The sequence below is a fragment of the Coffea arabica genome, chromosome 4e (assembly GCF_036785885.1).
Source record: "Coffea arabica cultivar ET-39 chromosome 4e, Coffea Arabica ET-39 HiFi, whole genome shotgun sequence".
Classification (NCBI taxonomy): Eukaryota; Viridiplantae; Streptophyta; class Magnoliopsida; order Gentianales; family Rubiaceae; genus Coffea; species Coffea arabica.
In genome coordinates, this window is record NC_092317.1 from 42,595,279 (window position 1) to 42,611,395 (window position 16,117).

Sequence of the window (16,117 nt, forward strand, 5' to 3'; positions counted from 1 at the left end):
GAATAAAAGTTTTATCTCTCTCCTTAAAGTACTTTTTTAATGTTACTTTTTCTAATTGGACTAATTTTGTTATCAAAACCTTAACCTCAAGGGAGGTTTGTGTAATTTTACAAACTTCAGGGGAGGCTAGTGAAATTGTTAGAAACCTCAGGAGAGGTTTCTAAAATTATCCCTTTTTGAAAATATAAGATTAATTAAGGAAAGTAAATAAATATAAGAGAGGGTAGGTAAGATTAAATAAGGAAAATATATAAATATAAGAGAAAATAATAATTATTAGTATGTGTGCATATATATGATAAGTTAGGTGGATATTAGATATGGTAGGGCACTTGTTAGAAAAACCTCATCAAATTCCATAACTGTTCATAAACTTGTGACCAAGTTTTCTTTCAGATACCCAAACAAGTTTTCTTACAGATTGCAGTCTTCTCTACCTTCGTAAACATAAGAGGCACTCCTTTTGGATTATAAAGCATCTTAAAATTTAGAAAAGACATGGATATTAGCCAAGATTAACAGATTTACCACATAAAAGTTTCATTCTAATCTTTCATCGCTTCATGTTGTCATGCAAGCATAAGGGTTAGTCATATCCATGAACAAGCTTTAGGAAATCAGAGATTTCATTCCCTCTAAAATTGACAAAAGGAAAAAGCCAAATAAACATTAAGGGTCTAATTTCAAGGGAAAAAGCAAGAAAATCATGATGGCCTCAGCAAGTAGGGGGGATATTTGGGATTTTGTTTGACTTGAATTTGACGTCACCACAAACAGAAAATCACATTCGAAACAGAAACATTATAGAACGAAGCCATTGTTATCCTAATGTCATAACATTTGATAAATGAGATCAGACTTACCTCTTATTTGGCTGTCATCCACCAATCAACATCCAGCGAAGGAATATCTCATTAAGAATCATTCAATCATTCAAGAAGGCACACACGAAAATTTGTGATTTTGAGCTTTGAAAGCTCTAAGAGAGAAACAGAGAAGGAAAATAAAAAGAGCTAGACAAGAATGAGGGATGTTCCCTATGATTTTACAGGCATCAAATAAGTTCTTTTTGGGGGATTTTCTAAATGCATTTCTTGTTCGAATATTCTGATTTGATTGAAAGATCATCTTATCATGACAACAAAGAAAGAAACTGGGGAGGGAAAGAAAGAGGATGCATGGAGGGTGGGGATTCTAAAAAACTAAACAAATCAGTTGTTAAAGAATTAGCCATTTTTAGTAACTGAGTCAGATATATTTGGTAGGCATTATCCTTATACTATATAGAAACGAAATCTGGTCAAAGATGAGTTTTGAATTTCAACCGCATGGGTTGGGATATTTTTATATTTTGTGGATGTTTTGAGTGTGATTATAGCGTGGGATACAACTTATTGTACAATATATTTCTGGTATTTATGAAAATGCCCTTGTAGTCGATTCAATGCAATGCTGATCTGTCCAAAGTTATAAATATTTTGGGAATGTGAGATTATTTAGGTTAGTGTCCGAAAAAAAAGAGATTATTTAGGTCATCCTTCAAGCAGTGGGTACAACTCATCATATCTTTGGTTCTAAGATAATTATGTAGATGCCCTTGCAAACACCCTCATTGCCCTCTCCCTAATGAATATAGCATCAGTGAGAAAGAATTCTGTTCAACATACTTCAAGCTCGTAATGGACCCTCATTATTGTCCCAACCCCCTCTACCTTGGAACTTATCAATAAACTTCAAGTCTTCAACTAATCAAAACTCGTTTTTTGGTCTCCAAACTCTTCTATTCGATAAAACAGATTTTGGTTCTAACAAACTACTACATTCTTAGTCATTTCAATCCACAACCTACAATCAATTGAATTAATTATTGTCTAAGTAACAGTTTTTTTAAAAAAAAGAAAAATAGCTTGTTATTATTATTATAAGAGATTCAAAGTACATAGAGAGAAACACCACCCCCAGCCTGCGTGACCGATTAAACAAAGTTACTCTCTATATCTACCCCTACGGAAACTAGGACAACCCCACCTATTTAAAGTAATATCTCTTCTAACCATGTGGGGAAGGTCAAGGACGGAATCATAAACTACTGACTCCCCAGAATCAGCCCCAAGCTTAGGAAGTCTATCCGCAGGTTTATTCGCTTCTCAAAAACAATGTGATATCTCGATGTAGAGATGACTATACTGGACCAATTCTTGTAATTCCCGCTGCACCACCCACGGACACTTAGCTCTACCCTGAATAAGCTGGATAAGAACTAACGAGTCAGACTCCAAATGAAAATTGGCCAGCCCTCGAGCTATTACTAACTGCACCCCATGGAGTAGCGCTTTGACTTCCGCTTGTAAACTAGTCATCTCCCCAAAGTAACAGGAGAATGCTAACAGGACTCTCCCATCACTATCCCTGAACAGACCTCCCCCTCCACTCCTCCTAGGGTTGCCCCTTAAGCATCCATCTGAATTTAACTTCACGATTGCTTGCACCGGACATTTCCATCTAACCTGCACCACATTCACAACACTTCCCAACCCAGCTACTGCATTAGGGGGGGAGGCCCGCGCAATGCGCGGGAGTGGGGTGCCTGTGGGTCGCGCAATGCGCACTCCATAATGCGCGTGGTGAGATCTATCTAACCTTCGTAAATAATAGTGAAGAGAGAAAAGATGGAAGTTGTAACTGAGAAGCCGTACGAAAATAATAGAGAACCACATCATAGTATTATAAAAAACCATAGCTTAGATCAGGATGTTTGAGTTCATGACCATACGGACAGGGATATAGGCCCAATGATAGTTTCAGATTTAGATTAAATGCTCAGTGGCTCCTTTTCTAAGAAGGTATAATAGACCACCTTGCACTTAACCTAATTTGAAACAGTCTTATTTTAGATACTTCTATTTACATAGAACAGATAAAGGAAAAGTTCAGCCAAGTTTGTCCGTTAAAGTAGTAGTACTTAGGAATAATGAAGATCCATTCGCAAAGGATATAACTTCAAGGATGGGCTTTGGCAGTTTAGGTGCGGTGTTTCTTAGTGGGGTTGACTCTGAGTTTCATTGGGGCTGCTGCAACTGCTGCCTTTTTCTTCTTATCTTCTGTGTTAGAAGGACTGAGTTGATCCACTCCTTTGCTTTGTGTTTCTCCTTCCATTATGCTATCAACTTTTTCTATTGCCATATTTTCAGCCATGTCGGTAACATTCTTTTTGGAATGTTCTTCTTGTGCTGCTGCCCAAGTGGATGCTGTAGCTTTGTAGTTGGTGATATATTTGCTGATGACATAGTTTTCTTCTGCAGTAGCATTGTTGATATGGGCAACTATGGCATTGTACTTTTCTGAGCTCCTGGAACTGTGGATTGTATTTGATTTCTTGACCAAGCAAACTAAGTTTTTCTGCTTGATGAAATCTGCTATAGTGGCGTACTGGACATTTCCCTGTAGGAAGAATAGAGACTTTAAGTATTTATTTGAAGTGAGCAGAATGTTGCAAAGTAGTTTTGAGTTCGAATGTACCTGCTGCTCTTGCTTTTGGATGTCACTTATGCAGAATGGGAGGAGTTGTTCAGCATCATCACCACTCAGGTCAAGAGTTATAGCACCACTCATATCACTAATTTGCACTGTTAGTCTGCAGCTGTTTTTGGGTTCATGTTATTAGAAGCTTTTTTGGCAGCAGGGGTTGTTAATATTAGATTAAGGTATATGTTTACCGTGGAGTGAGACGGATGCGCTGGTAGCATGAAGTGCAGGTGATCTCGCAATCTGGCCTTGCTCTGATGTATTTGTAGCAGTGGGGGCATGAATGGTACCATAGCTTTTGACTTCTATCTAGAAGTTTTGGTATGCCTCTAATCCAATAGGGCCTTGCCTGCAATGAATGAGCATTGTATTATTACAAAGGCTCGGACAAGTATACCAAGTTTGCTAATAGTAATAGAAGTCAAAGTAGATAATCAATTTTGTAGCACTGTTAACCTATTGTGTTAAGCCATTTGTTAACATCTAGTACGCCAGGCAAGAATTGTATTAGGCCCAGAAGACCCTCTTATAAAAGATAATGCAAAGCATATGATTCTTGAATTTCACATGGGCGAGAGTTTCATAATAAAACTATAGAATCCATCAAGCAATTAAAAAGAATTAAAAAGCTTTACGCTACAGTGAGGTTCACAAGAGAGAAAGTACAATTTGACAAGTAAGATAATGAGTAGGGGAAAAAATGGTAATTACGCAGTAGCATTAAAACACGAAATTCCACCTACAAAGTCACAGAGATGCAAAAATACGAAGAAATGGGACAAACAAGTAAATAAAAAATTACTGGGTAAAATGGGAAAACAGGAGCTACTAATTTCATTAACGAGGACAAAATTACTGGATGAAAGCCCGTATATCCGGAAAAACCAAATGAAAGGGAGCATTAATTAGTTCTACAAAAACGTACAGATACAATGAAAACTAAACTGAAGACATTTTTGCCCAAAACATTCAAATCTCATTACCAATCAATCAGGAGAGTAGGGAATGGTAGTTCAAGCTTGTAGTCAGTATAATCCAATTCGATAACCCACAAGCCAATTTTGTAATGGAAGAGACTACAGACTTTTTGGCTGTTGGCATGCATGCAGAAATAAAGGATTGTGAGTGAGTTGTATATGTACCTCAACCACAGCTGTGAGATCGCTGATAGTTATAACTCTGTCATCATCTGGTACAGGTAGGAGTTTGAGACGATCACCATAAGTCCGCTCAGCAATGAAACGCGTGATTTCCTCTTGATTGTGACTGCACCTAATATTTTATTTGTTGTAATGTAAAGGATAGTAAGCCTTTTTGGTAATGAATGTTGAATAATTTATAATGTAACTATTTTAAAGTAAAGTTACCAGTTACGCAGGTCATTGGCTTGCTGAATTGGAGGATTGATTAGTATGCTGCTGGAGAATTTGGTGGATAGATGCATGGCTACAAAGTTGACAATAGCAACATAAGTTTTTCCTTTTCTGGTTTCAGTCAACTTAGGATTTTTGTAAATGGTTTTTAAAAGAGTACGTACCATGGTAAGATGTCACTCGGACTCGAAGCGCTGCAACCACAGGTTGGGTGTGGATCATATCAGCTATGTCTTGTCCCTCTTCTGATTCATGCTCTCCCCAAAGGGTCAGTACCATTGGGTGCGACATGTGATCTGTAAGAATGATATCCCTAGTTGGTGTTCCACCTCTGATTGCTTTCGGGTGCACGTGAATTGCTATTCCAATAAGATCTAATAACCAGAGTTTGATATTAAAAAGTGTAACTATGACTATGTAAATTATATGTTAAGGTAAATCAGGAATGGTACCTATTTCATCAGTTGTGTCAATGTGCTGATAAACTGAATCGTAGTCAGCAAAGTTAAACACATTAGGTATCAGAGGGGGGTCCACTTCATCGATTTCTTGGACAAGCGTGGAGTTGTCAATGGTCCATGAGCACTCATTTGGGTACGTACTGTACCTTGGCAACACATTTTGAATCCTAGCATTCGATACATAATATCTTCGATATGGTTCAAAGTACTTCCTGAAGAACATTATATCTCCAGCATAAATTAGAGCTTGAGCAGTTTGACCCTGTAATTTTGAATACAGTAAGTGCTATGGTAATTAATTAGTTGTGTATAGTGCCAAAGTATGCAATGATAAGCTATATTACCTGACTATCAACAAACACCAACTTTTGGTAGCGTTTTCCATTTCTTGAAACCTGAACCTTTTGCTTTTCAATCACTTGAACAATGGCAGTCCAGTTGTCCATGAGAGGTTGGAGTTCTGTGAAGTTTACCAGGTTGCTTTCCATTTTTTGACGTTTGAAGAGTGCTGCAGACAACTACCACAAAATCGAAGGATTCCAAAGACAAGAGTTACACTCCGAAGTAGTAAGTTCATAGAATTTAAATATAATATATTACTAAGACATTTACTGGTACTTTATTTGCTATTTACATATAACAGAGTACTGGAATTATTGACAAGATAGCTGCAATACATCCTTGTAAACTATATTAGGAGTCACATAATCTAAACTTGAATCATATACAGGAGGTGTGATCAAAATTTTAACAGATTTGCTATTTTTAGCTCTAGATAATGCAACATACAGCTGCCCATGTGAAAAAACAGGTTCTCGCAAATAAATGCCAACATAATCTAAAGTTTGCCCTTGAGCTTTATTAATGGTCATTGCAAAACAAAGTCTTATAGGAAATTGCATTCGTTCAAAAGATATAGGAGAATTAGGGTCATTTTCAACACGAAAGCAAATTCTATGTAGAAATACTTGCTTCCCAGCAAATTCACCAGAACTTATGACTGCATCTATAATATTGTGTTTAAGTGATTTGCATAGAAGTCTTGTTCCATTACATAGACCTTCTGGTGGGTCAATGTTTCTCAACAACATTATTGGTGCATTTTCTTTCAATGTCAATCGATGTGGAGGAAAACCATTTGGAGTGTGGCTATTCATGAAGTCCTCTAAAATTGCTTGCTGCGAATTATCTAAACATTTATCTCTGCTTAAATAGTCAAATGGGGTTCCGGGAAATTCCTGTATCAATTTTTCATTGATCTGATCTACAAAATCATTTTTTGTAGTTAAAATTGCTCTATTAATTAATGAGTATGTATTTTCAGAAAATATGTTGAAGTTTGGATAGACAGTTGTAATCAATTGATTTATGGATTCTGCTTCATTTGTATAGCGAAGAAGCAATGCTTGAGAGATGTGAATACTTTCATTTTTAACTGTGTTTTCTGTTCCATTACCTATACGAAGAAGGTACTTGCTAAAATCAGGATCTAATCTTGCTCTCATGTTTTCCTTCAATTTTAATTTCTGCAGATGAGGCCAAATATAAGATTTTACAAGGCTAGCTTCGATAAAGTCTGATTTTGACCCTTTTACAACTACCGGCAGAACTTGCCTAAAATCACCACCAAATACCATCACTTTTGACCCAAATAATTCAGAGTTATCCATTAGGTCTCTAAGTAAACGATCTACTCCCTCAATTCCTGCTCTATGTGTCATAGGCGCTTCATCCCAAATGATCAATTTGGCTTGCTGTAATAACTTTGCCAATGAGCTTTGTTTGCTTACTTTGCACATGTTGTTAGGATTCATGTCTAAAGGAATTTTAAATCGTGAGTGGGCTGTTCTACCTCCAGGTAAGATAGAAGCAGCTACTCCACAAGAGGCCGTTGCCAAAGCTATACATCCCTTTGATCTAACTGCAGCTAGTAGTGCACGGTACAAGAATGTTTTCCCTGTTCCCCCAGGCCCATCAATAAAGAAACTTCCTTTGCTGTGTATAAAAACAGCATCTATGATAGTATCAAATGCTACTTTTTGATCCTCATTTAATTTAGAGATAGCAGCAATATCTTCTTCATTGACTTTAAAGTTTAGCTCAGAATTTGTGTCTCTTGTACCTCTATCCATTTCATCAAACTTTAAGATTCGTGGTACTAATCCATACATATTAATGTTTTTTCCCATTGATTCTAAGAACTTGCTAATCTCATAGAGAACTTTATGTTGGACCTGATCGTTTGACAAATTCAAAGTTCTATTGAAATCTTCTGACATAGATTCTTTGAATTTTAACCATAAACTTCTTGGATCAGCAGGAGTGAAGTAAACTAATAGGGTAGCAAATAGTCTTCTAAAGCTATATGGCATGTGGTATAAAGCTGCTTCTTCTAGGCACTGCTCTTGAGGGTTATTGGATTCAAATAATCCTCTCATTATTGCTGCTTCTCTAAAGGTATTAACATAAACACCATCGACAGTTTTCAGGTCATCAAATGATGTTGGCCCTTTTACATTCAATAACAATAATCTTAAGAAGTACCTCTCACCCTCACTTGGATTTGCTGTAACAATTCGGCCTATTGAACCTCTTTGTTGCCTAATATCCCATATGCGTTTACCAGGTTTCCACACAAAATGTTCAGGAAATTCTTTGTATGTGCATTTCAATGTTTTGGCTCTCTCATCAGTAGCATTCATATGGAAAAATTCAGTTAGCATACTTTTCTTAGCAAATTTACTTTTCAAAAGATCTCTAAGATCAGCATCATCTTTGAAGGTCAGAGATTGGTAATTTTCAAGATGTAGCTGAAGGTTAATGACAGCAGGATGTGTTTCAAATAAGGGAAATCTGTAAATTCGCCAAATGGCTTCAATAGGAGAAACCCATCTTGCTGATTGGTACTCCTTAATTTCATCTATCTCTTTAGATCTGTCATCTGAATTCACAGCAAAGTGTATTTTATCATGTCCCTTATATATGTACTTATAAGTATACTTGACTACCTTTATTGTTGAGCAAATTTCAACATTCATATGGCAATTGAATTTTGCTAACAAGTAAGGATTATATGGAACTACCCATCTATTATCCAATTCATGGCCTCGAACTTTTACCTTTTCTCCATTGCTCCTCCGCCTATATGTTGGATAAGAATTTTCAGATTGTGTAGTTTTTTCTGCCCACTGTTTAGGATAATGATTTTTGCATTTTTTAACTGTTGTACCTTGCATACACACATTATCTGCATTTTTGTCGCCACAAGGACCATGCATCATGTGCTTGCGAACCATTTTAAACAAGTGTGGATGCTCTTTTTTGTCTGGAATCTCAGCAGAAACTATGTGATCATAGGATTCCGTTGAATATAATTTAGACGCTGGGTGTAAAATTATTAAGAAATGTGCATGCGGCAACCCACGTTTTTGGAATTCAACAACATAGGTGTAAGCAGCTACTTTACCCAATACCTCTTTTTTAAACAACTCTTCTTTTAAAATTTCTAATTTGGCATGAAAAACTCTAGCAGAAAGATCAACACGGTTTTGAGACTCATCAGTGGGCAGTAAGTTTTCTTTTATTTCTGGCCATGATGGGTTACAAGTCATTGTTAAAAAAATGTCAGGTTTTCCGAATTTTTGAACTAAGGCCATAGCATCAACATACCTTCTTTTCATATCACGAGGACCTCCTATAAAAGATGCTGGCAAAATTACTCGTTGCCCTACTTTTGAACCTCTACATTGGCCCTCAACTACAGAATCCATGACACCCTGTAATTGCTCAGTCCTAATTTGTTGTTGCCTATGCCGGAAAAAATCAAGCCTTTGACTCTCAATTTTTACGTACATGTCCACTACATACTGTTGAAATGCACGGGCAGTATTAAGAATACTTGGTTTATTTTTCTCCCTCATCTGGAACCTATATGCATAGTATTCACGCATGGACACATTCTCCTTTGAATTCTCAAAGTTTTTGAAAGCTGTTTCAAAAAATTTTAAGCTTCAATTTACATTTGGTAAACTAAAATTGTATTCATAAAATTTGTATTATATTTAAAAACAACTAACCTTTCTCTTCTGATTCTATTATATCTTCGGCAGATCTGAAGCTTGTTAAAGTTGCAGTCTGTTGATGATTTCTAACTGACCTTTTCCTTTTTTTTGGATTACCAGTGCCAGATCTCTGAATTCCAGGTTGCCACCCTGTTTCGCCAAAGGGAAATAGAAGTGGATACTGCAATGGATCATAACAGCCATAGTAATATTGAATTCTACGGCTTTGACCCTCTTTTGTGTATACTTGAATGTGTCTAGCATAGCTGTCCTGTGAGTTTTCACCTTCAACCCACAGTGCAGCTACTTGGGATACTGTTGGCTTGTTAAAGACTCGCTGATCAGTTTGACAGTAAGATTTCAGGACTATTTGATAATTGTTCAAGTCTGGAACATGTCTCAGGCTTCGGAAAAAGCAGGCATAAGGGTTACTTTTCATGAGTTCCATGAGTTTCACCACTATGCTCTCAGTTAGTTTTGTTGAAAAAGCCAATCGATTTGCGATTTCATGTTCAGTATCATGAAAGTATAACTGCAAAAACATTCCCGATCCTCCATGGGGAATCAATTGATTTATAAAATGATACGTTTGGCCCTGAATTTTGAAAGTATATATTCCGTTTCTTCTTTGGCAAAGCGATTTATCATAGTTAACTCCAAAAGAGGTGAAAGCGAACATACTATTGTATGTTCTTACATAGGTTCTGAAACAAATTGCTTCTTCAGTTTCACCAGTAAATAGCTCTATTAATATGTCTGGCATTTTATTCTCTTCTAAGACTACTTCTCCATCAGAGCAACAAAAGTTTGCAGACTCAGAATAAAATTTTTTGGCTCCGCAGTACTTGCAATTCTGTTGCTCTGGTAATCTATCAGCTTCCAAGCTTATCGAAGATAATGCCTCAATTCCCGTCACCACCCTTTTATGTTGTTTGCGTACATTGTTTTGTTTCCTAATCGAAGCATTTTGGTCTTCCCCACAGCTTTTAACTACATGAATGGATCAAAAATGTCATTAATATGATTTTTAATATGTTGAAGTTTTACAACTTGTTTTATTATGTAGAAGGAATAAACCTGAATTCTGTTTACACCTTCGTCTTGACATATGTTTAGCTTCTCTTGAACGTTTAGGTTCAACTGAATATCCTATTTATGCAATGGTGATCAGTTTTTGTCAATGGGATCGCCACTGTTATATGATCAACAATGGTGATCAGTTTGTTAGCTAACCTGTTAGATCCTCCATTGCTTCAGAAAGCAAGCTATAGCAAGAGTTGCAGATGGGTGGTTGGTCTACAATATTGGCAAATAAGGTGATCACTTTTAGCTAGTAGCTAGGGAGAAATCTCGGTTGGTAATGTTTGTTTCAAGAGGAAAGAATAATTAAACTTAGCAGTAGGAAACAATAACTAAACCTGAAGATTGGGTCGCTTTAGAATGCTGACACTTTTTTATCCGTCGAGCTGTAGAAGTAGAACCTATACATTTTCCACAGGATGTTAACTAACATATTTTGTAGGTCTCTTTTAATATATCTTTGGATATTTGTGAATTAAAAATGTTTTTAATTCTATGTGGTTCACCTTTGTGATATGTTGAAAATTCTGAAACATGCTCCTTCTGCCTTCGATTACCTTCAACTTTGTCTCCAGGAACTAAATAGATTGTGAAAATGTTATGCCTATATGACATCACAATAGCCTAAAGGAAAAGGGATTACAAAAATAACCTGCCTCACTGTGGTGCTTATGACCACAGTTAGGTTCCTGAATGCGAAAAGCCTGCTGTAACAGTTGCTTATTACTGGTGTGCTCATCATCTGAGCATAGAGATACAGGCAAAGGTAGTTTAGTTTACAGCCATACTTGTTGGGAGTTATTATAGAGGTAGGTGGGCATCTAAATATTCACTATAATGTAGTATATACAGCGCGATACCTTTTCCTCTCAATACTAACGAGGAGGTAAAAGTAGTCTTTGTCTTTTCTTTTTTACTTTTATAGGTATCACGGCGTTTTTTCCGTTGGATTTCTTTCTGCTCCTCAGTTAAAGAGGCATATCTTTGTCTAGCCTTTTCGTTACGTCGAGCTTTTCGGTCGAACATTTTAGAAGGATCAATGTTTCGATTCATAGTGGGTTGCTATGGAAATGTTGGGTCAACTAACAAAAGTGGTTGGAACTTGAGGTTTACACAAACTTGAACAATTCGAATGAATCCTAAGACACAAGAATGAATCCTAAGACACAAGCTTATTTGTAGTATACTTCAGCACAGATTCAGCCTACAAATATTAACCACTTTTTGCTACCGAATGAACTGCAGCTCTTTTAAAATAAGGAACAACTACAATACTAATTGCTTATGCTTTCATGTATATACACATGTCATGAAATCTATGAGCGATGAAAGAGCAAAAGATTTTTTAACTGTACTACATAATACTCAAATCCAATGTAAACAAAAGAAGATTGCCAAACAAGCATAAATTGTAAACTAACGGAGATTTCCAAGCAGGCATGAATTCAATGATAAACACAGTCCACAAAATCATTTTTAAAAAAAACAAAACAGCTATTCCAGCAAGTTTGGAGAAAGGTCGAAAATGAACTAACCTTTTTTAAAAAGAAACCGATAAAACTTGATCTTGATGAGAAGAGTTTGAGCCTGCATGACAAAAAAAATAATTAACTTGGTATGAAAGGCCGGAATTAATAAACGGACGAAGGATGCAGATGAGAACAAACACATCAGGTCTAAGAAAGCATGGTAATTCTTTTTTTGAAAGCAAAAGCCAAAATCAAATGGGTAAAATTACTTGTATACGAATCTCACCTCAATTCCAAGGAAATTCCATATCGGCGACCAAACATATCACAGAGAAACAGCTATATGTAGCAACAGATTTAACACCAACCAATCATAGAAGGAAAGGAGAGAAACGGAAGAAGATGGAAGGCTATGCGTCTAGCAAATGCGGAAGGAGGAGGAAAGCCATAGGTGGAAAACGTGGGGGAGCTAATACTTCATCTGGTGGCTGTTTAATAATTAGAGCCATTAAGAGGAATAAAGTGGAAGAAGAAGCAAATAAGCGGAAATCAAACCTAATCAGCCAAGGAATTAAAGAAGCCCAACATAATAAGAGGAACAGAAACTGACATGGGTGGCAAACATGGAGAAATTAAGAGACCGTTTAACAGAGGGAGGTGAAACTGGTGGAAGTTGAATTAAAAACCTCTCATAATAGTCACCAATAATCAAAGGGGCTTCGGTGAAATTTGCAAAGGGGCAAATGAGAAAACGGTTTTGGGTGGCAGAGGAAGAGAAACAGGGGTCTGACCATTTAATGTTAGATTTGATTACTGAGGTCCCTTATTCAGTGCCTATTCAGTGCTGTGTAATTAAGCTTAGCACCGGCCACTTCAGGATTGGCATACGAAGGATTATACTGGTGCATTTTATTTAGGAATTAGTATTCTACATATGGGCTCATTTGGTAATATGAGCCCCTAAGCAATTAAGAAAGGGACCCATCAAAATAATAAGAGGAGAGCAGACTACAATGGGTGATAACGTTGCAAGCATCATGGATAAAATAGTCATATTAACACCAATCATTGCATTAACAACTTGTACAATATCAGCTCAACATCTCTACCTTGTCCAGTTGTCCACTCAATTGACAACGATATCCAAAAAGGGCGGTTGAAACTTAAAGCTTTCTTGCACAACGAAGATTTTCTTATATATGTATAGGATCAGAAATTTTTCAGATTTGAAAAGCAAACTTTGTAGCATCATTTGGATATCGAAAGGTTGTTGAAATAACACCAAATTTTGTACACTTAAACCTCTATATGTGGACTACCTCTGTATCAAATTTCATGCAAAAACTTACGTGGGAAGGCAGTTAACAAAACAACTGAAGTTCGTAAAATGTTTCAAAGCAAATCTGTCTTCTTGCTTTCCTTTCTTTTCAAAACATTTTGCACAATGAAATCAGTCCCAATTCAATCCATTTTTGAAACCAAGGTCCTAGAAACATCTATTATACATTTGGTAGGTGATTGACACCAAAATTTTCGAAACAACATGTCCCAAATCAAATTAGACCAGTCGGCTAGCAAGAAAGAAGGATTTTCCAGATTTCCAGCTTTGCCGCAGTTTGAAAATTGAACCATATCTCACTCAATACAACGTGAAATTGAGAATGGTCAGTGGCGTTGGAAACTAGATTCAAAAGGTTACATTTCATCAGAAGAAGTCGTTCTGAAAATCAGTTAATAGGTAGTTTGAATTCAAGCGACAAGACACAGCTTACCACTGTCCTTTGAACAGAATAGCAGAACAGAACAGGAAACTTTGGTGAACTACTACGGTTCACTCAGTTCGAACTAGATGATGAATTTTATACCGTTGGAAGCTAAAAATGTCTAGTTTCAAATGCCGGAAACAGCACTCGATTTTGATGTCTGTACAGAGAGATATATTCAATTGAAGAGACACTGTTCATCAGCCCAGAACACGTTTTCCAGTTTGCCTTTCATTTCGAAATTTCAACTTTTACTCAACCAAATTAAGTGATTTTTGGTGAAAACTTTCCACACATCCTATACAACATATCTACATCAGATTCAAGATCATTTGAGCATCAAAAATTTGAACCAAAGCTTCAAGAAAAACAGGGCAGATTTTCGGCTAAGCTTCCTATGCAATTCCTTTGGTTTTCCTTTTACTTTTTCAACAAATCTCATCTTGTTTATCACATAATTAACACAAACAACACTTATTATCATCATATCAGTCCTATATCATCAAGGTGGGATTTCATAGAGCCCACTCCAACCTTTTCAATCCAAATAACAACAACAATATAGAAGCTACAAGCTTCATAGTCAAAGCCGAAACCCATTAAAGCCAAGAAAATGGAAAGATTTGAAGTGGATGAAGGCTACCTCTTAGCTCTTGAAGAAACCAGAAATTTCACCACTAAAACTCCCAAGAAAACCGCCAAGATGAAGCTTTCCTCCAGGCCAAGGTTAATCTCCAAGTGATTTTGAGGTTGGATGCAAAGTTGGAAGTGTTTCGGAGCAAGAATGAGCAAAAATGGAGTGGAGAGCTTTCTTCCTTCTTCCCTTGAAGTTGCTGGCCGAAAATGAGGGAGTGAGGAGAGAGAGATGAGGGTTTGTTTGGGTGATGAAACTTGGAGAGAAAGAATGAAATAGTAGCTTTAGGTTGTGTGCAAAAAGTCAACTCTCATTAGTGGTCGCGTGAGGGTTTCGTACCGCCGTTTTCTCTCGGGTTTGTTTCACTTGTGCACTATACCTTTAATGTACTTCCTTTAACATTATAATTATTCACTCTTAGTAGTCTAGAATAAGTTTCTTAATCTCCACTTAGCCATTCCATCTTGATATACGTGAATTTTCAATTCGCGCGCGATAAAGCGAAATTTTTTGAACTCATTCACTACTAATGCCTCAATTAACTTTTTTTGGTCTATTATTATTCATTCTTAATTCTCCAAGACTAATGCACTCTCGGATCGAATTTACCTCAAAAAACGTGTATTCGTTATTCCTTACCGAACGAGCCTCCGAAAAATAAAATTTTCTACCAAAACGTTTTAAAAACGTAAGGAGACATTGTTTCGTGTAAATGGATTTAAAATGGTTGAAATAAATTATTCGAAAAAAACGGGTGAATAAATAATTAATTAAGCCATTAAAATAAGATTAAAATAAGTAAAAATTTAGGTCCTCACACAAACACTAGCGTAACAACCTTTATACATAATTAAACACCCTCTGCTTCATTTCTTTATCTTCCATTCATTGAAATGGAAAATTAAAACCCACACAAAATAGAGAATGATGTCTTCAAACTCACTTAAAGCTTCTAAACTCGTTTTCTGATACCTTGGTTAATTCTATTGGCATGCCTGTGAATTCAAACACCAGTGCAAATTTTGTACATATTCAAACACCAGCGCAACCTTTTGCTTCATTTCTTCATCTTCTATTCATTGAAATGGAAAATTCAAATATGCACAAATTAAAAAATGATGTCTTTGAACTGGTTTACAACTTCACAACTTGTTTAAAACTTCTAAATTCTGATACGTTATGAATTCAATTGGCATACTTGTGGTTGACGAGCCTTGTGAATTCAACTGGCATGCCTACGATAAATGAAAAAGATGATAAATTAGTTAGAGTAAAATTCTTACGAGTGTTAATAATTCCCCACCATGGTACTGAAGGCAATTGCTACTGACGGGTTCTTTGCCAAAGTTGCATGCAAACACTAGAGCCAATAAGAATTCAATAAGCAGTTAAGTCAATGACTGGGTGTTAGCTACAGCAGAATCAAAGATGGAAATGATAAGATGAAATGTAATTAACTAAGGAAAAGAGTCAAGAATATGCTAATAATCAGAGAACTTAGGGAACTTAGAATTAGTTCTAATGAATATTACTATAGGAGTGATAAGGCGAGTTCCTAGTGGTGGAGTTGAGGTCATCAAGAGATGACCTTACCTGCAAAATATAAAATAGCTGGGGCCTAGTCCTCCTGGTCTCACTCCGATGCTAAAGTCAAAAGTGGTTCGAGAGTTGTTTGTGTGGATAAAGTTGCTTACTTATTTTTGTGAATAATAAATGGGTATATATATACTAGAAAGGTCTATGTGTAAGAT

General features: G+C 36.4%; 1 protein-coding gene across 3 annotated transcripts; it reads right to left on the reverse strand.

Moving 5' to 3' along the window:
* Positions 1 to 2,701: 2,701 nt before the first annotated feature.
* LOC113709838 (replication protein A 70 kDa DNA-binding subunit B-like) lies at positions 2,702 to 12,962 on the reverse strand. 3 transcript variants are annotated; one of them, XM_072047924.1, is made up of 11 exons: positions 12,580 to 12,962; positions 12,256 to 12,457; positions 12,036 to 12,087; positions 5,704 to 5,877; positions 5,351 to 5,621; positions 5,063 to 5,272; positions 4,893 to 4,971; positions 4,668 to 4,797; positions 3,717 to 3,874; positions 3,520 to 3,640; positions 2,702 to 3,441 (listed from the first exon to the last, which is right to left on the reverse strand). In XM_072047924.1, the coding sequence occupies exons 2-11, from the start codon at positions 12,291 to 12,293 to the stop codon at positions 3,022 to 3,024; spliced, it is 1,653 nt and encodes a 550-aa protein (XP_071904025.1). In that variant the 5' UTR covers positions 12,294 to 12,457; positions 12,580 to 12,962; the 3' UTR covers positions 2,702 to 3,021. The 3 variants fall into 3 exon arrangements, with proteins under 3 accessions (XP_071904025.1, XP_071904026.1, XP_071904027.1); XM_072047925.1 differs by having other exon boundaries at positions 5,704 to 5,867; positions 12,256 to 12,962; XM_072047926.1 differs by lacking the exons at positions 12,036 to 12,087; positions 12,256 to 12,457; positions 12,580 to 12,962 and adding an exon at positions 9,436 to 9,561.
* Between the last annotated feature and the right edge of the window lie 3,155 nt (positions 12,963 to 16,117).